Consider the following 20,945-nt stretch of genomic DNA (forward strand, 5'->3'; position numbering starts at 1 on the left):
ACACAGTACTTCCACTTAAATGTGCTTTCATGTGTCATTGCGGTTTCTGTCATTTTCTCAAATGAGCTGTGAAATGTTTGTTCTCTCTCTGCTCTGCTGCTCTGTTTATATTTGCTTGACACACTGTGACGTATCGTCTGCTGCACAGGATTGTGGGTCAGAATAGCCAGAAAAGGACGCTGGCTTGCAAACTGCGACTGGATGTAGTAGGACATCCTGGTATTTTTGGCATCCTGCATTTCACATACTTTGTATTGGGACATACTAAATCTTTTTCTGGCATGCTAAATAGTACAGTAGGATGGGTATTGGAACATAGGGTCAATGTCTTCCTGGTCCAACACACCTGATTCAAATGATCAGCTCGTTATCAAGCTCCACTGAAGTCTGATAATGAAAAACTCATTTGAAGCAGGCAGGGATACGTCTCAAACATAGAGAGCAGGGGGGCTGCCATGAGCAGGATTGAAAACACTGCCTTAGAATGAGCTTTTTATTTCTAGAGGGAGTGGGTCCTCTTCCACAGAGTTCACCATGTTGCACTTCCATGTAGCCCAGAATAGACAAACCAGTCACTTGCTTTAGAGTGGGCCTTTCTTGTTTGTTGCTGTTTTAGCAGCCGCCATATAGGAGGGTGAGATGAGGGGTATTTTGTTAGTTGCAATCTGCTACATTGCCCTAGATGCCACTACAACCTACACACTGGACCTTTAGGTGTTCGATGCATGTATGAACAAATGTTGAACGCTGAATGTTAGGGATGGTATTATTAGATTTGATACGCCTGCTCTTACTGATACTCCTCAGTTATTTATTTATACTCTTATTGCTTTTTAAAAGTAAGATATTTGTGTTTTAAATATATTGTCTCTAAAGCAGCAACAGTAATGTTTACTAAAATCACTATAAACTCAATAATATGTCACTGGAAACAAACCTAAAATGTCAAAACAATAAAAGATATTCCTGACATTAAGATGCTGAGTGAAGTTTAGAAAGAATGAAAAACACAGACATCAGTCAGTATCAGTCCTTATACCTCTGCTGATGTGATTCACTGCCCGCAGACACCTCTCCTAGAGGAAGGAGGGGCTGGTTTGTCTCAGCCTGCAGCTAAGGTTACAAGAATTGACCAAATTTTCTGTCATTTTTGGTACCCATCCCTACTGAATCTTCAACTGACTACAATGAATCACTATCATCACAGAATCAGAAGCTTTTAGTAGTAGACCTTCCCTCACTGGTCACTGAGTGTATCGTGTTAACTTGTTAAAAGCTTACTTAAATGCTGCAGAAGCCACAGAGACAAATACTCATCTGCTGGAACAGGAAACAGACTGAACTTGCACTGAACTGGAGACAGTCTGAATCGATGCGGGGCGGTGATGCAGTAATGTGGCCGCTTAGCTTGAAAAAGTAGGCGAACTACATAATCAAAGTGATTCATATTCCTTCCATCTGGTTGCCCAATGTTTAAGACATATACACACATTTGGGACACTTGGGACCTTTGTTGCTCTTTTTCCTTGTTTCCTGTAATTTTTCCAATAAAATGCCTTACTGAGTTTTCGAAATTATGTTGACCACTGGTGTGAAGATTGTGTTGTTGGATTGAAAGTGCCACAAAGTTGGAATATTAAGGTTCATTACTCAATTTTCTTTGTCATTGCAGTTTAAAACAGAATCCACCTCATGAATAGCTCTAACGTATTGTACAACACTGATGATTTGCCAGTTCTTCTATTCAATTGAATACAGTACAAAGACAAGATATTTAATATTCAGTGGTTAATGTTGTAGGCAAAAGGCTTGAATTTGTATTTTATGCCCTTATCATTTCTATTAATGACAAGATCCTCCATTTTGTACAAAGTAATAATTTGTTCAAATACAATGACTGAAGAGTCCAGTTTTCAGTGTGCAACACATTTGTTTAGATTCTTAATTTTCCCAAATATTTAGTATTCCACACATGCTACTGTCTGCTCTGCATCCACCACCTTGTTCTAATTGACAGCATTTTTAACCAGTGGCAAAACTTGTTTACATTCATACTTTGCTGACATGTTTATGCATGTCCACACAGCAGCTGCTGTTAGTTCTTGTCAGCTGGCACCTATTGGCCGATTCCTCTGGGATTTTGGAGTGCGGCTTATGGATGAGGCTGCTGTCTGAATGTGATGTATAGCTGGGGTTTTGCTTAAATGCTTCCCAGCAGGTTGGAGGTTAAGGTGGAGGGAGATGAGCATCCTGACAGCACAGTCCATCCCTTTGCTTGTCAGTCAGACTGAAGCTATACGGCTGCTCTGCTTTCTCTCTGCACCTCCTGTTCATGCGAGCAGAAAGAGCGAGTCTGGAGGAGTCGTGATGCCCATCTCAATGAGAGGAGGGGGTGGAGGAGTTGGAGTGGGACAAAGAGGGAGGTGGTGCGCAGCGCAGTGGAGGAGAGATGTTGCGAGTTGTAGCATACAGAGAAAAACCTAGAGGGACTGTTATCAAAAAATAAAGAGGGGGAGAAGAGCAGCAAGCCTGGAGGAGTCGTGATGCTCATCCTAATGTGGCATGCTAGAAAGAGATCTGTTTGAGAAGGTAAAAATAAAAGGTTTGAATCATGCCCATACCACCAGGACTGCAGAACTAGTGCTGCTAGTTAAGCACAGATACCACTTTAAAGTCATTTTTCTCAGCTAATAACCAGTGTGTGCATCAGCTTACTGTTACATTTATCAGATAAGCATGACTTGCAGCAAAGCGCCCATTTGTAATGCAACCTTGTGATTTCTCAGCACAAAAATCAGGAAGAGGGGGTTGCATTACTTGCACGACTTCACTGCCTCTGCACAAAATCTACCTCAGCAAAAAAAGTATAGCGAGCGACCTTCAAACAGCAATTCAGACAAGACTCTGTAATAAGCATGAGCTTTTGTCAAGCTTTTAATAAAAGTCACGGCCAGAAATGGCTGCCAGTGGATCATCATCTTTTTGATTTGGTGTTGGGAACAGATGGAGTCAGGATCACCTCGCCGCTCGAGACCAGAGCCCTCTGACTCAAGGAAACTTCAGTGACTGCAGCTCTTCCTGCAAAGGAGGATGGCAATCACCTTAGATTTGACAGGTTTTAAAAATGAGACAGATCATTTGTCAAGCAAGAATTTTCATGTTCCTCCAGGGTGATTTTTCACCTTGTACTTTGTAAACAAAATTTATGATGCACCGATTAAATTTTTATCTGCAGATAAAGATCCCTGGTCGATTTTTACCTCCAAATTTAAAATTCATGTAAAGATAATGTAGGAATCCTGATTTTTTATTACACTAATGAAGCTCTGGTTGTCACAACTTTAAAATTAAGAGCCTAAACAATTACAAAAGCTGGTAATAGAATGATCGAAATTGTAAAATTTAAACCATGTGTTACAGTTAACGAGCTACTCACGTTGCCGGTGGCATGGCTGTTCACAAGAGTTTGTGCTGCTGGGATAACACACTGCTGTAGCACAATGGAGGAACACCTGAAAAAGATTGCAAGTTGCTTATTTGTCATTGAAACTCCAGACTGTCACTTAAGGACTTTTAAAAAAAGGGACTGATGTGAATAATTGTACCGTGTCTTTCTGAGGAGAATAGGTGTTTTGATCCACAAACGTGAACATTTTAACAGCAAAACGTTTGTGGTGCGTTGGATAGAGGAGCCCAGAGGAGCCATCTACAGGCACCACTGTGGTCAAGTAACGGTCATCATGGTAGGAACACCTGGAACCAACAAGAGCTCATGTTAAACATAATGCAAGAATTTTTTTATAACCATGTTTTAAGAGACATGTTTTTATATACCCGTCAACCAGAATGTCCCACTGTGGCAGGCTGTTAGGATTAGGGGAAGAAGTGGCCCAGCAGTGCTCCAGGTTCAGGACGATGTTCGGATCAGACCTCTCCAGGATGTTCACCTCCACATAGATTGGCTCCCTCAGCACTTTAGTGATTGGATAGTCTGCTGGAGTGTAGAAGGAGCTGTACGCTGCCTCGACTGCAATCAAATGGTCCAGTTTTAGTAAACAAAAAGATCCTGGACGAGCTGGTGTGACAAGGCTCTTGACCCACTCACCCTCAAAACATCCCTTCGAGTGACATTGTCCGTTGCCCAGTTTCAGCTCCACTCTGAGGGGTCCTAGAGCAGCAACAGGCATGGGTGGAGGAACCGCATTCACCTCCATGACAAGAGCCTCCACCGCTGTGCCAGAATATCGACATTGGAACAATAACCTGTCAGGAGAGCATGAGGACTTTTACATGTCAGGAAAGCTCAGGGTCACAAAAGCAATCAGAGATTGATTTTATGCAAACTCACTCAAAATGGCTGTCCCTGGTAATTGAGCCTCTGGGTCCAACTCCCACTTCATATGAAGAGGACATGTGGTTCTCATATACCACGTAATCCTCTTCCTCCTGCAGGTGGAAACAGTCAAACAAGAAAATTGAGAATGTTGAACCGATAACATGGCAAAAGTTGTTTCAGACTTCTAAAACTGGCTTTTTTCCCCCCGCCACTTTAAGTCAGTACTTTGGGTTTTGGACCATTTAAGTTGTAATGATAGGCTGGACTTCAACCATGTAAGTGCTCACATTAGCTAAAGTAAAAACTGCACTAGCTACCTTTAATGTTGTACCACATGCAGTCACAGGGAACTGGAAGATGGCAAAAGCAGCTGTGAAGTCGACAGGGGTACAGGAGGGGTCGTTTGTTTCCAGCAGGCTGACTGAATCCACATCTATGTGGGGCACAGTGGCATCTCGAGCCACCACCACCACAAACTGGCCATCCCTGGTACACTGCACAGTCACTGGGTGAGAGGAAAACAGATGAATTGCTGTGTTGCAGTGCATATTTACACTCATCACGTAGCATTTGCACGTGAGGCTATAGACACTAATTAAATACCTGCTTTCCCGTAGTAGCACTGCCGCCCATCAAAGCAGCAGTTTATGTTTTCACATTGCTCGGCTGTGATATCTTCAGTCCCGCACTGGATCTTCTCATGCCGCTCCACCTGGCATTTATCAAAGGGAGCTGCAGGTGGAGGGACCTTCGGCTGTTGTGGTTGGTGTTTCTGCACGGGCAGCATCCAGTGAGGCTGGGCAGCAACATCACAAACCAAAACAACAACCACCACAACACTAAACAGACGCTGGAAAAGCTCCATTATGGTATTAAGAGCTACACACTGGCCAAAACTGCAAAAACAGCACCTCTGGCTCAGACGCAGGCTTTATACATGATTGATTGTGTGTAGTTTGCTAAGAAGTCCGCCTCTCATCGTTAGGAGTCAATTGTGTGGCAGCCCTGCAGAGTTAATCAGCTGGGAGCTGACAGGTGGAGCTTATTGTCTGCTCATCTGTCTGAAAAGAAGTCATTACACGACTGTTGAGTCAAAGCTGAGTGGGGTGTTTTTTTCTAAAAGAGGCTTCAGACGAGCTGTGAACAGTGTGGAGCTGCAGGCAGTGAACATTCTGACACCTGTCCCTGTTTACTGTGACCTGATACTGTATACATCTTTTAACTGAAAAACCTGCTGCATCACTTTGACACTTCTTTCACTGCCTCCCACTTGCACCACCTGTATAAAAGCTGTCTTTTTCTGTCTTTCAAAAACACAGATGTATGGGCGGTACACCCAGGAGCTGGGTGTGTATGCCAAGGAGGAAGCGGCCCGCCTACGGGATGGAGGAGTGCGGGATGGTGGAGGACTGCGGAGGAACACCAGCGTTCGTAGTCGTGCTGCAGATCTGCTCGAGTATGAGAAAGACCCCTGTGCAAAGTGCCAATGTAAGTGATGATCATGCAACACAAGAGCGTGTTTGCCGAGACAAAGTGTGCAGGTAGTGTTGAGCTCCGACATGCTGTGAAGGTCAGAGCACAGCAGTGTTTTAAGTGCTCATAAACAAAGTGGATCTGGTGTGTGTGCGTGTGTGTGATCCAGCCAAGTGAGATAGTTGTGTGAAAACATTGACTTCTTAAAGTACAGCAGAGCGGCTACTTGACACAAGGGAGCAGGAGAGGATGTGAACACGATTAAATGTGACTGATCAGAGCAATGACCTCCAGCCAACAAGGGCTGTCTCAATGTCAGACAAAGAAAGCCCCCTCTGCTGGCTGCCAATGGCCCGCCGCATACACTGTGTGTGTGTGTGCGCGCGCCTGTGTGTGTGTGTATTTTTGTTTGTGTGAACAGAACTCAGATCTGAACTGTCAGATTATTTTAAGTCTAGTCGTCCCAGATGACTGCAGATAAGGGAGTGGCACCAGAGGAGAGCTTCACTTCAGATTCATGTACGCAACAATAAAGTGATAGACGTGTGTGTGTGTGTGTGTGTGTGTGTGTGTGTGTGTGTGTGTGTGTGTGTGTGTGTGTGTGTGTGTGTGTGTGTGTGTGTTTGCTTCCCACAGATGTTCGTATTTTCATTTTGAACTTCATTTAAACCTTCATTCAATCAATCAGGGGATTTTTTGAAAGTCAACAGAGCAGCGATGCATTTATTAAAGAGTCAGTTCACCCAAATTGAAACATTAGAGCTACTCTCTGCTGCAGAATTAGTCCCGATTTATTAAAAAAAAAAAAAAAAATCATTTACACATTTACACTCACGTCTTGGGATTATCCTCAATAACAAGGACACTGTTTTTGGAAAGACACGTTTCAATGTCATTTTTAAATTCTGTGAGCTCCACAAATGAAATCCTCCTCCCTTGTATTATATTGACGTGACGGATGAGACTTAGAGATGTATATTTAATAAGTGGATGAAATGACGCAGAAGCTACTGCCTGGTTATATAGTACTAGAGGAGAGTTGGAACAAAAATGTTGACTGTGCTATTTTGCTTAGAACTGAAATGTGTAGTTTTAATTGATTAGTTGATTAGTCCATACAAAGAGAATTAGTTGAAATTAGACTGCGATCATTTGCCATTGATTGTGCAAAAATGCCAAAAGGTCACTAGTTCCAGCTCTTTGAATGTGAGAGTGTCCTGATTTTCTTAGTGCTCTATGATAGCAAACTTAATGTTGTTTTAGACTTTTAGGTTTTAGACTGTTAAATCCACTAGAAAATCGTTGAAAAAAGCACTCTCCTGAAGTCAGAAATTGCTTGACAATTATCCATTTTTTAGGTTTTCTTCAGTATCAAAGTAATCCAGTGGTAGTTGTCTGTACATCCATGGCTACATTGCACACAGGGACTGGGTTATAGGTTAATAGGTTAATAGGTTTACAACATAGGGCTCAAGTTTAAGCCCACAGTCCAATCTATGGTGACATTATAGTTCCTGTTTACATCCCTGAAATCATTGGACATGTTGTCCAATTTTAGGTTTTAGACTGTTAAATCAAAGTAATCCAGTGAAAGTTGTCTGTACATTTATGGGTACATTGCACCCAGGAACTGATACTAGCTAATTTGGCATACTTTTAACGTGTTAAGTTGCCCTAATGTAAACAAAAGAGGCTAAAAAACAGGTCATAAACACGTGGCTCATGTTTTAGCCCACAGTGTAACTCCCTGATCCATTATATTTCCAGTTTATATTGCCCAAAATATGAGACATGTTGTCTCAATTCTGTCTTAAAGTGTAAGACTTTATAAGCCCCTGTTATCCTCCAAATGATTAACTGGGAAGAAAACTCAAGATTCGAGGCTCTTTATTTGTCACATACACAGAGCATACAATACAATCTACAGTCAAATAGAGATTATCTATCTATAATATCTATCAGTAGGTAATAGAAAAAGAAAACAGTAATAAGATAAATAGCTTATAATGAAAATATCAGTTAGTTGCACTCTATATTTGGTTGAACTGGCCTATTACATACAGAAATCGATACAGAAAGTCTAAAAATATACTCGATAATCTCAGCAAAAGTGAGAAAAGCCTGAGCGTTTGTTTTCACACGTGCTTGCACAAGTGAGCCAATGTGGCTGTTTTCCAGCATCCATCTCTCTCTCTCTCTCTCTCTCTCTCTGTTTTTGCCTCTTTGCCCTTGTGACTAGTGATCTGATTAGAGCTCGATAGATTGCACCATAGGTGAAAGCCACACTATATCAGGCCAGCCTCGCTTGCTCGCTGTAATGAAAGCCATTTAAAACAATCATTCTCAGATCAGAAGCCAGCCGGAGTGATTTGTGTGCTGTGCGTGCTCGTAGATCAAGACACGTGTTTGTATTTTTAGCCATGTCTTCAGATAGGAGCTCAGGCTGGACAGGTTCTGCTGTTGTCCTGTTAAGTGTAAGCAAAGAAGCTTCAGATTTGGTGGGAGTGGGAGTTTTAGTGTTTTCCTCTCATGTATCTGTGTGGGAACATCATATCTGTGGGTGATGGACTACGAGTGTGTGCCTCGGTTCAGATCAGTAACTGGAGCCGCAGCTTTTGAACAAGGCAGCCTACACACGCTGCCAAAGGCTCTGCTGCCGGTCGTGATGGAGAGCTAAAAACATACACTGCCTCACTGTGTTTATTTTGACTCACAGAGTGAATCTTTCTGCAGTTTTATAGCTGACGTTACTCAGATCACAGTCAACCAGTTACTCCAGGGAGAGGCATTAACGTATTATGTCACATGCTGTGTTGGGCTTTGTATATTTAGTGGCTTTGAATATGCTGTTTATAGGTGAAAAATCTCCTGTATTTTTAGTATTATTCCTGATTACAGCTATTTGTCTTCAGGTGATGCAGTGCAGGACTAGCAGAGGTGGAGAAAATGTCTGGCGTTGGGTGTGAAATTTTTTTCTTTTTATTACGGGATCAAGAGAAGACATCTGTGAACGCCACTGAGCCTGCGGATGTGAGCTCGAGCCAAGATGCACACACAAGTATGTGGTTGTGCAGGTGCCAGACTTTGTGTGTGTGTGTGTGTGTGTGTGTGTGTGTGTGTGTGTGTGTGTGTGTGTGTGTGTGTGTGTGTGTGTGTGTGTGTGTGTGTGAGAGAGATAGGAATAAAGAAGGAGAAGCTGTGGGAATATTCCCAGCTTCTTCCACAAGGTAATGTCCAGTGAACTAAAATAAAAATGATACGTCCAGTGACGAACGTGGCAGTTTAAGTTGCACAGATATCTTTAAATATATCTCTTTCAAAATCAAAAATACATCTATTTCCTCTTGCATGTCGTGCTATTTCTTCATCTAGATTGTTTTGGTATGAGTTATAAGAAAGACAAGATATAATAAAACTAGATGGCGCTTGGCTTATGTTGCTTAAAGTGCCAAAAAAAATTTTTTAAAAACTGCATCAAACAGCAATTTCTCTTTCCAGAAATCATGACCTGGTTATCCACAGATCTTGTTGCGAGCATGTAGGAACTATTTTCTTTCAACCGTATCACCACAAGCATGCATCTACTCATGGATGAGAAGCTTGTGCTTGCGACAGCCCGGTATGTGACGTTGCTATAACGTTGGCTAGCTTAATTAGCTTAGATCGCTCCTAGAGCCTCATGAATATATCGACATTGGTGTATATATTGTCCGATATACTGCAATTATAAAAAAACAAGCCGTCACGCTCCATTCTATTCAAGAGAAGGCAGACATCTCCACAGCCGCTATCTCTAAAACTCAGCAACTCACACCAAAACAATCCGGATGGACGAATAGCACTACAGGTAAGAGGAAAAATATGCATCTTCAATTTTTGGGTGAACTGTCCCTTTAACGTGCCGTGTGTCCACTGTGTGACGGGCGTGTCTGAACATGAGGGTGTGTTTCCCTTATGCACGTATCCGTCATCTGTTGGCAACCCTCCATCCAGCAGGTGGCCTGTCTGCACGGCAGCTTGTCCCGTCATACACTCAGTTGTGCCCCGCCTCCCTCGGGAGACCCGTGACCTGAATCCTGCACCAGGAAGACTGGTGCAATTTATGGCATCGTTATTATGTCCAGCAAGGTCATTCAAACAGCAAGAGCAGTTTGTGAACATGATCATGAAGGGGGCAGTATGACTTTTTTTCCTATGATTAGAAATATATTGCACAAGCAGCAGAGTCACAGATTTGATCAATTATAGAACAAAAGTACCATCAATAAGCAAAATATCATCAGTGTCAGATGGCAGCATTTATTGAAGACATAGCCAAAGAGGAAGGGAGGATCTCTCTCTAAATACTCGAGGACTTCCTGTCTGTGGCACTTAGATCTAAACATTTAAAACTGGCCACAAACATATAATTAGATTTTTTTAAGAGGCTCCATAATTTCCCTAAACAGCTGGGCGCTGCAGCTTATAGCAAATGTTACTCAAACAGGAGTAACTTGTGCACTTGCTGGGGACTAGTTTCCGCTGTGGATTAATACACATTTGTTGTATGAGTGGGTATAAATGACAGGTGTATGTGGGAGTCACTCAACATGTGCATCAGTGCCCATGTCACTAGAGTTTCAACAATTAGTTGATCAACCAGCTGGATGATTGACAGAAAATTAATCAGCAGATGAAGTCATTTGTCGAGCAAAAATGCCAAACATTTGACTGTTTCAGCGTCTTTATAAGAAACATTTTAATGGCTTTTCTATGAGAGAAAACTGAATGACTTTTCAGTTTTCAGAAGCAGACTAGACAGCTAAACAATAAGTTAAAACTCACTCTAAGGCCTAGGACAGCTGCAGATTCATTGTCTGTAGATTCATTGGTACCTTTCACATTGTTATTTGACACATTGTTATTATGAATATATTGATAATAGCTGGTTTAAAGTGCAATATTTGAACTTCCTGTTTAATTTTTGGATTCGGTTTTATTATACTGCTCCCCACTCTTCCTTTCCCCCAGCAGTTTGGGGAGAAAATAGCACCTGGCAAAACTGGACTGGATGTATTTTTGCATTCACTAGACCAGAATTATCCCCAAACTCTCATGTGCTGTCAGAAACCGTGCCCATACATACAAACCATGTAACCATAAGAACATTTCTGTTTGAGAGCAACCATGTCTCCTAAAAAATCATTTTAGGATATCTTTGAGGAAAGAGGAAGTGTTTTTAAAAATGATCTGGCAACAAAAATGTTGATACTAATCAGAACAATGTTCACTGAGAATATTTAACTGCTGCAAAACAGATACCAGATGATGAAAATAAGGAGAAAGTAAATGTCTAGAAGGGCAGCGGCATGAGTCATTGATGTGTTTGTATTAGTAGGTGTAAGTAATTATTGTTGTTGTTTTGTCTTTTCATGGACAAAAAGAGAAACCGATAATATCACCAACCTATTGTTCCTCTCTCTCCACACGTGTCGATCTCTTGGTTTCTCCTGAAATGCGCAGTTTTCTCAATGGCAAATGTCACTGCATTATACGAGTGTATGTGACGACTGCAGCGTTTTTATGAAATATGGATCTGGTAAATGTGTTAGTGGCACATGTTGAGCTCCTCGAGGGACGGGCACATCTATGAATGCTCTGGATGTTGAAGTGAATTCCAGGCTTTGGCAATGTCCGCAGACAAGAGAGAAAGAAATGAGTCCAGTGATGCTTCTTTTAGCTGACCCAGCTCAGAGTTATAGATTATAATGTAATGGTAGAATTTATAACCATGACCTGGCTTTGTTTTGTGTCTGTGTTCTCACGTTTAAGGCGGATGAAGATAAAGTCATGCTCTCTCTCTCTCTCAACACGTTCATCACACCATAACCTGCTTTAGTTTGTTCTTTCTGTTTTGAATTCTTTTATTCACACAGCATGAGGATCTTATTTGTCTGATGATTCATGTCCTGGCATGATAAACCAGTTATTGATGCTTTTATTTCCACCATATTAGACCAGTGTAGTGATGTTTTCGCAATGACGTTGCTAGAGTGGAGTAGAATAGAGTAAGAAGTGATTTTTATACCATTTTACCAGTTAAAAAAACGTAATCTGGAAGCAGCACGTAGTAACGACGCACCACAGAGATGAAACAAACCTCCAGAAGATATAAAACGTGCCCTTATTTTGGCAATCAAGGCTGAAAACTGCTTTTGAACTGTAAAGATCCTCTCCAGACTTGTTTCAAATCATTAAAAAGTACCCCTCTTTTAATAGTAACTTGCAAGATGTGGTTTTCAAACAAAAAATAACAATTACGTCATTCAAAATTCTTAAAATTATGTCCGCTGCTCACGTGAGTATGTGTTGAACTCACACAGCAGATTAATTTGCAAACAGCCTTCAAGTGTTCTTGTGTGAAGGTCAAACATCTGAGGGAAGAAACAATACACACCACACATTATTGAGTGGAGAGGGACTTAAAAGCACTCCTTATTTTCCACATTGCACTAGAGGTGGATGTTAGGGATAAAATCATCTATCACAAACAAAATATGAATGTTATATCACATAAATGATAGACATCATGATGAAGTCCCCTTTATTTCAATCAAGCCTGATCCAAAGTCAAACCTTATAGCCCCGTATCACTCTGCATTTTAAACCACCCGTAACTGCTTACCTATAAGCTCACCAGATCTAGAATCTACTCACTCATAGATACCAGCCACCAAAATACGCCTGATATATTTTTTTTTCTCATCAAGATCAATGTATTATTCTGTGAGAAACAAAAAAATGCTGCAACGGAAAATTTAGAAAAACGTCCTCGAAATTCGAAAAAGAATCTCGCAAATTTAAAGAAAGTGAGAATAAAAAAATCCTTTTTCCGGATCCACACTAAAAGTTAATGGGCTCTATTCTGGGCCGAGACACATCTTCCATTGACGTTTGATGGAAATCTTTTCAGTAGTTTTCATGTGATCCTGCTGACAAACCAACAAACAAACAAACAAACAAACAAACAAACAAACAAACAAATGGACACGGGTGAAAACATGACCTCTTTGGCGGAGGTAAATATGGGAATATTTCTAGACATTAACTGTGATGTCTCTTTTTGGCAATTTAATATGTGACAATTGTACATTGATGCACTTCAAATCCAGTTCTGTGTATTTTAGCACTGCCTTTACTCGCCTGATTTAACTGGAGATATTAAACAGAGAGTGACCACGACGTGGTGGAACTGTATAGATTAAATTTTAACCTACTTTATATTTATTTTATAGATTTTATCGTTTAAAACTAAACTAAACTGGTTTGCATCCTTTTTAATTTGTGTTTCAATGTTATACATATTATATGAATTTTGTTATTATGTTTAATTTGTGTACACTACAGTAAGTGAAAGAATTTAAATTGTCATGCAGTTAGTCAAATTGTAATGAAATATGATCAACAGGATTTGTGTACTTGGACACAAATTTTAAATTGTTTTCATGACTCTCGAGCTATTATCTTTTGTCTTTTTGCTGGAGTTGCAGGGATGAGGTCAGGGTGTGTGGACACCAGAATCCAGGCTTTGCATCCTTTTTGTTTGTGGTTCTGTTTAGGCAACAAAAGCAGTTTGGTTGATTTTAAGAAAACATATTTTCATTGTGTGAAATGGTCACAAATGTAAATCTACAGGATTCACTTTGGTTATGGTTAGAGAAAGATTGTGAAGTTATATGCTAACAAAAATCTTGAAATTTTTTTTAATTTTTTTTTTAATGTAAACTATTTTGAGTGTCACAGAAAAAGGGGAGAATTCGTGCCCATGCACATGAATCCTAAAGCTCAAATTTCGTGAACTACCGTGATATTGGGTTGGTATGAAATATACCCGCCTTGGGTCCCCCGGCCTAAATCCTTCCATTTATTCCTGTCTCCTCTGCCACCAAATATCCACTTCTTTTTACCTCTTTGACACCGCTGGTCCTTTACAGTCTCACACCAACAAATATCTCTTGTCACGCTGTGAACATTCATTTCAGACGTTTCCACTTTCTGTCTCTGTGTCCTCAGTGTGTGCGTCTCGCTGCCAGAAGTTCCTGATCTCGCGGGTGGGAGAGGACTGGATCTTCCTCATTCTGCTGGGGCTGCTCATGGCTCTGGTCAGCTGGGTCATGGACTACGCCATCGCCTTCTGCCAAGAAGGTAGGAAAGAGACAGAGAGCCAGAAAGAGAGAGGAAAGAGCCGCAAAGACAGTGAATGATGAACTGTCCTCGCAGAGGCAGCAAAGTTGTAAAAGCATTAATCCGTGAGGAGCAGTGCTTTATAAAAAATTGTCAGGTGTGATGTGAAAGTAGATATTAAAATATTAATACAAATTGACCGTCATTCTGCCGCCGAGTTATATTGATTTTGAACAGAAGCTGACAAACTGGCTTTCATTAATATTTAAAGGATCAATAAATACATTTTGTACTCCCACAACATGTCAAATGTACCATTCTCAACACTTGAATTAACACACCAGGTGCTGATTTTTGTTTTTAATTTAACACTAAAGAAAATCTGGAAAGAAATCTTAAACGATAAACCCTCAACAGAACATTCCTGAAGAGATAACGTAACAGATGACAATAAAATTTCTGTCAATAATGAAAAGACCACAACCACAGAAACACAACTGTGAGTTTTTGAAGATTGAATGTACACCCACGAATATATTTGTTTATCTGAACAGACTTAAGCAGTTTTTCGCTGTGTGTATTGTCTGTACAGACAATACAAAAGAGAAAGTAAAGAGAAGTAGAAAATGGTAACAAGAGAAAATTCTTCTTGGGATATTTTATGACTTTTCTGTAGAGATCATTCACTCGTGTATCAGGAGTACCGTTTACATCCAACAACACAACTGTTGAGTGGTTCCTCTGGTACATTGCAGCTGGTTAAACCTCCTATTACTCCCCTGTGATCACCTGCACTGTGTATTAATGCAGCCAAAGTCACGATTTAGTGGTTCTAATCTACATATTTATGTGTTGTCGACTGCTGAATGAGCAGAAAAAGGTCATTTGCTTGCAGCTCAGAAATACTTCCAGTTAACAAGTGCTGAGATATCCATCATATCACTCTCTCTCTCTCTCTCACCTCAGTTTTTCTTGAACCAGTGATGAAAATTAACTAGGTACTCTTACTCAAGGAGCTACTTGTACTCCAGTACATGAAGCCTGAATGTGGAAAATTCAATCATATTTCACATAAAAGAAAAATACAAAAAACCAAAAAAAAATGCCTCACAACTTGTTTTTTTCTTTTTTCCTCCTCCATTAATCATCATTTACCCTTGAGATTTCTTTTGAGCCTTTAGAGCTCACAAAATAACCTAGAGGCCCGTCCTCTAGGTCGAAACCACTGGACTGAATAGAGTAGTTAAAGGAGACCTAGATCAACAGAAGCTCCTCTCTCCCACAGAAAACACTGCTCCTGAATGCCACGTCAGTAGTCCCGCCTCTAATTCCATGACTTTGTGACATCACAGCAGCTAGACACAGCCAAACTAGCGAAGCTAAGCTAAGACAACGGTGTATAAAAACGGCATGACTGAGAGAAACAGCGCCCGCAAGAAAATAAACACTGCTGCCACAAATTTACCGGGTGTCTTGGGTTCGCCTAACCGAGCTGGTTCAATAAGAAAATAATAAACGGGTCATGGAGACGTGATGTTAGTGCACTGAGCAGCAGCATACTTCTTTTCATTTCCTCTCCCCACATATCACAAACAACAACTCTTGCCCTACGGCAACTCTGAGGGGACACGCCACGTAATTGTGCTCTCTGGTGGGGAGCCTGTCGATGTCAGCCATAGGCGACTGGACTGAAGACTGAGCATGCGAAAGGGTAGTCCTCCTGTCTGAACCTTCGCTAGAGCTTCATTAGTAGCCCTAGATAAAAAGATGAACCTGATAATGAACATAATATGTCTTCTTTAAAACTCGTTCCACCCTGGCAGCTACAATATTAAAATTCTGTTTACACATTGTTGCATCAGCATTAACAATGGACTAAAATGACTGGTGCATATGGATAATTACTCTCTAGAAGTTGTTGTGTTTGGACCTCTAGAAAGTGGTCCACAGCAGCAATCACGTCAAAATGGCGACCGCTGAGCTCCTTCTTTATTTCTGGGAAGAGGCGCAAAACCAGTCCTAATCCGCATTCCTGTATAGTGTCCATTGCCACTGTGGACTTGTGGGCTTGTCCATGTTCTCAGACGGTGCTGACTTTTAATTACCTGGAACAGAAATTCTACAAAAGTTATTAACTTCAGACTTTTTGCATAATCACTCGAAGAGTTGAACTGCACATGCATGGGATCAATCGCCCATCACACTATAAGAACGTTGTTTTGATAATACTTCTGCACTTTTACTGAAGTATGATTTTGAACTTTTACATGTATTTGAGTAAATTTTCTTTGTTTTATTCGTACTTTTAGGTTATTTAAAGATCTGAGTACTTTTTCCTGCGCTGCCCTGTTGTTTTTGTGTTTTTTTAAATTCATCCACTGTGATTTTAAGTGAGAAAAATGTTGCCGTAATGTGGACAAAGGGTAGACAATAATGCTTTATGTATGTAGACAGTTCCCTTTTATCCAAGAAGCGCTTTCCTTTGTTGTGTTTTGTTATATGGTAAATTTGATACTAAGCGAGTTAAATGATGAATGAGGAGCAGAAGGCCACTGAACTGCTAAAATGAAGAAAAATTCATGAATAAGGCAGAGGTGGAAGGAGGTCAAAGGGAGATAATGAAGAGAAGAATCAGGTGAATCTGTTCACAACAGGTAAATCTTGATACGTAGTCGTTATACTGAGATGAAGTTGTGTGTGTGTGTGTGTTTGTGTGCAGCACAGAATTGGATGTATGGTGGACTGGACAGTAACCTGCTTCTGCAGTACATCGCCTGGGTCACCTACCCTGTGGTGCTCATCACTTTCTCAGCAGGATTCACACAGATACTGGCACCTCAGGCTGTGGGTAAGACACACACGCACACACACACACACACACACACTTAAGCAGTTTATGCACAAACATGTATTAAAATCTGAAATTCACGGCCACATTTCTGTGTTTGAATAGTATCATCCGCTCTATAATGCACCATAGGGCCTCCAAGGACATGTTCTATACGTCTATTAGTGGTCACGTCTGCAGGAAATCTATAAAATATACCTCTGATGCGATGTGCATACAGAAAACCATATGAATATCAATCAGCCTTTCCCCCTCACCCTCCACCCCCCTTGGCTCTTCATTTATTCTCTTCATCCCTCTCTCTCTGTAATTGCTTTCTTTCAACTCATCTTTCCTCTGCACTCCATCATCCCACCTGGCATCTCTCTCTTTTCATTTTCCAGGTTCAGGTATTCCTGAGATGAAGACGATCCTGAGGGGGGTGGTCCTCAAGGAGTATCTGACCTTTAAGACATTCGTGGCCAAAGTCATCGGTCTGACCTGCGCCCTGGGCAGTGGGATGCCTCTGGGGAAGGAGGTAGAGGCTTTATTCTTCCTTCATCTCCTCCCGTCACAGTCTTCTTGGCTGTGAGAAACTGCACATGAAGGATTGCTTGACAGTTTTTTTGAAGTTTCTTGTCGGGAGGATATAATAATCTTGCTTCTTTGAGTCTCATTAAAGTCGTGGCTGGGAAAATAAAAAATGTGATTTACTGCTAATAACACTTGCATTTCCCATTTGGGGGGTTATAAAGTTGTTTGATTCTGATTCTGAGCAGGGTTTAATCGTTTTTGAATAATGCCCCTGAACTTGAGTGCATCATGCTCCACTCGGTGATAAAATGTGCTCTCAGTCGTATCCTGTCTGCCAACATCCTAATCTCTCTCCATCATCTCTCCCAGGGACCCTTCGTTCACGTTGCCAGTCTGTGCGCCGCTCTTCTGAGCAAATTCATGGCAGCTCTGTTTGGGGGGATTTTCATGGTAGGAATGGTAACTACATGCAAACACACTGATACACACACTCACACTTGTTTTTTCAATTATTGAACCTTTGTGGATATTCAGATGTCTCTAACCCTTTCTCAATTAACATATCCAGATGATGATGTTTTTTGGTTCATATTTGTCCTGTTGACATTAGAAAATACAAGATGTCTCCTAACTTAATTCAGTTCAAACAGTCTCCTTGCTCTACCACAAGGCCGAGGCGAGACTAATTCAAAAATCCAGCATCACATTTCAGACTGCAGTTTTAATGGAGTAGTTCACCAATTTAACCAAATTTTTGCTCAATGTCCAAGAGTGAGAAGATCGATATCACTCTCATGTCTCTGCTTCGGAGTCAGAAATCCATTTAAGGTTACAACTTTGATGCACCTCTGGTATCTGCCTCGTCTACTATATTTTTCAGAGTCCTTGTTAACCTGTTCTGAACTTGTCTAAATACTTACAATTAAATCGGATGGGGGCATGTGACAACATCCAGAAACAAACAGATGTCATCGCAGTTACATGTATATGTAGTATATGTCGTAAAGCATTCGATCACCAGGAAGCCTGAATGCTTTTTAACCTTTTTTCATCGAGGGTAATTAGGACCAAAGCTTTCTCTTTCAGGATCGCCCGATTTGAACACATTCACACCACAAAGCTGGAGAGCTGCCGTTGAGCGTTTAGGGGGACAATCACATCTCAAGCCCACTTCTCTAACCTTTTATGCTATTGCCAAGGAGGTTATGTTTTCTCACATGTCTGTCGGTTGGTTGGTTGTTTGGTTTGTCAGCAGGATTACACAAAAACAACTGAACAAATTTCCATGAAACTTGGATGGACGATGGGACTCAGCCCAGAATAGACCCCATTAACTTTCGGTGCGGATCCACGTTAAGGGTTTTTGTTTAATTTCTCAGGGAATAATACATGGATCTTGATGAAAACAATCAGGCGTACTAAGGTGGCCGGTATCTGTGAGTGAGTACAATTTGATGTAGATCCAAGCAAATATCCGGATTAAAGTATGGTTAAGCTGTTATGGGTGGTTTGAGTGATTTGTTTTTTTAATCGGTATTTGCTTCTGATTTTGTTTAATGTATGAAGGTAATGAGTTTCACTAGCTGGAGTCTCTATGAATGAAATATGTTTTTAAGTTGATTTGTTTTTAGAAGTTGATGATTGTGCATTAGACCTGTCTGTACAAGTTGTTCAGTTTTTCATCTTTGATTGAATTTTGGTCAAATGAAAGAGCAGTGAAAAGCGAGTCTAGCGGCTCTATTTTGTGTGAGCTGGAGATCTTTTTTCACTACGCTGGACCATACAACCATACCGTCCCCTAGTGAGTCCTAATTGATGGTGTTACATAGGGGGAGACTCTTCTCGTGACAGCAATAGCCTACCCCAGTTTCACAAGAAGCTAGAGAAGTGGGCTCCATTTACTATTTTATTCCATTAATGATGGTAGATAGTTTCTATTAAGGCTTTCTCTCGTTGACCTAGAGGAACGCAAATCAAGATTTTTACCATTGATGACTCTGACACTGGAAATACTGCATCTCATCATCACACCTCTTTGTGTTGAACCAGTTTTCAGGAAAACAAATTTAAGAAAAAAACAACAAAATGTGTAATGACAGCTTATCTTTATATTAAAGTTATTGTAAACCTGAGGCCTAAAAAGTTGCTGAAAAGAAATGAGGATGGGCAACACTGGAGGATTTTCTTGATCTTTGTATCTTCTCTGGTTGCCGTAGGTGTGAAGCTGCGAGAAGAACACACTATCACAGCTGCTCTTTAAAAAAGTCTTTGATGTTTCCTTGACTTTCTGCCATTCCCCAGGACACACTCTCACCTCCACTCATGTGAGACCACACCCCGGGCTTCTGTCTATTTCTGCACTGGACATTGTGCTGTGCTTCTCCTCCATGCACCACCAACACCAGCGTCGGCATCAGTACGGATGAAGATAGACTGCAGTGATGTGGAGGAAGAAAAACTCATGTCAGCACAGTTAGAGAGACTGAAATAGTCCAGGGGTCGACTGTGCAACCGTTAAACATAATCAATGAGGGAAAATGTTAATTCAGTTCACTGTGGAATCAAGACTGTGTTTGCTGAAGCTCATTCTCTGCTTGTTTGACTTTGTGTGGTTTGGATAATAAGCTGGATGTCTTCCAGGAGCAGAAACACAAGGTAACCTCTACGCTGACACAGACCGCACTCACACATATTTCTGTCTTTTTTTTTTCACTTTCACTGCTAAAGGAAGAGCCCTTTGAGGGAAGCAAGGTATGAATGCACGAGTCAGATAGTTTCTCTATTGCCAATTCCATCAACATTAATAATCCATGCTGTCCATTTCAGAAGCTGAGATAGATTGATGCTTTTCCATTTTGTCCGCGCTGTTTGATTCTGCTCAGTGAACCGTCACAGCGAGGCATCGATCTGTGCTGCCTTTAGCTTCTATACAAACATCTCATTCCATGATTTCAACACTCAATCCTGGGTTTTCAATTATGGCCCTCGCTCATATATGTAATCTCATCCAATGTGAGAAGATACAACAGCAGCTCTACAGCAAAACTGTTGCATTTGTAAACAGCTGGTTTCTGGGTTTTCATGAGAAATGCATTTGTTATGTATTGTGTGTTTGTGGCATTTGCACGTCCATGCACTGTACACCTGTTGGGATTTGTGTGTGTGTGTGTGTGTTTTCTTGAATGCACGGCTCTGCGTGTGTGTGTGTGCCTATATCTGATTGTCGTTGGACAGAACGAGCTGAGGAACACAGAGATGCTGTCGGCCGCCTGTGCAGTGGGTGTGGGCTGCTGCTTCGCTGCCCCTATTGGAGGTAAGACAACATGGCTGCAGCCTCTGATTGAATGGTATCTAATTATGGTTAGATAATTACGGGAGATAATTAGATGAGGAGAGCATTTACCCCGCTAGCAAGAGAGCGAGTGCCAATCTTGGTCGGTCCATCCATCTAACTGTTGGACTCCTGGAGCCACATTCTGTATCTCAGCAACTGTTGGCCACATAACATTAAGTCAGACACAATTATTCATGTGACAGGATGTCTCACATTGTTTGAAGTGACCTTTTATCTAACACCCCTGTCAAGTCAAAAAATATCACTTGATCAACACT

The 20,945-nt window shown here is 41.1% G+C and overlaps 2 protein-coding genes across 5 annotated transcripts in view; one reads left to right on the top strand and one right to left on the bottom strand.

Moving 5' to 3' along the window:
* Window positions 1-2,910: 2,910 nt before the first annotated feature.
* LOC141017461 (zona pellucida sperm-binding protein 4-like) lies at window positions 2,911-5,248 on the bottom strand. The gene is made up of 8 exons (XM_073492188.1): window positions 4,940-5,248; window positions 4,654-4,841; window positions 4,349-4,446; window positions 4,106-4,263; window positions 3,835-4,027; window positions 3,606-3,753; window positions 3,437-3,512; window positions 2,911-3,078 (listed from the first exon to the last, which is right to left on the bottom strand). The coding sequence occupies exons 1-8, from the start codon at window positions 5,199-5,201 to the stop codon at window positions 2,975-2,977; spliced, it is 1,227 nt and encodes a 408-aa protein (XP_073348289.1). The 5' UTR covers window positions 5,202-5,248; the 3' UTR covers window positions 2,911-2,974.
* A 214-nt stretch (window positions 5,249-5,462) lies between these two features.
* clcn2a (chloride channel, voltage-sensitive 2a) overlaps window positions 5,463-20,945 on the top strand; it is a 33,218-nt gene continuing 17,735 nt past the window's right edge. For 3 of the 4 annotated variants that reach the window (XM_073491411.1, XM_073491413.1, XM_073491414.1), the window contains exon 1: window positions 19,668-20,646. In XM_073491411.1, the coding sequence (XP_073347512.1) occupies window positions 20,415-20,646 (232 nt within the window). In that variant the 5' untranslated portion in view covers window positions 19,668-20,414. Of the gene's footprint in view, window positions 5,544-5,655; window positions 5,825-13,861; window positions 13,994-16,691; window positions 16,821-17,203; window positions 17,338-17,702; window positions 17,784-19,667; window positions 20,647-20,945 lie in introns of those variants that run through there. The other variant, XM_073491415.1, reaches the window with a different exon arrangement.

This window comes from Pagrus major, chromosome 21, assembly GCF_040436345.1.
Source record: "Pagrus major chromosome 21, Pma_NU_1.0".
Taxonomy (NCBI): Eukaryota; Metazoa; Chordata; class Actinopteri; order Spariformes; family Sparidae; genus Pagrus; species Pagrus major.

Coding starts and splice junctions, on each gene's coding strand:
- LOC141017461 (XM_073492188.1), bottom strand. CDS start 5,201: ATGGAGCTTTTCCAGCGTCTGTTTAGTGTTGTGGTGGTTGTTGTTTTG. Junction 4,028..4,105: donor CTCGAAGGGATGTTTTGAGG/GTGAGTGGGTCA, acceptor ATTTGATTGCAG/TCGAGGCAGCGTACAGCTCC. Junction 3,079..3,436: donor ACAGCCATGCCACCGGCAAC/GTGAGTAGCTCG, acceptor CCTCCTTTGCAG/GAAGAGCTGCAGTCACTGAA.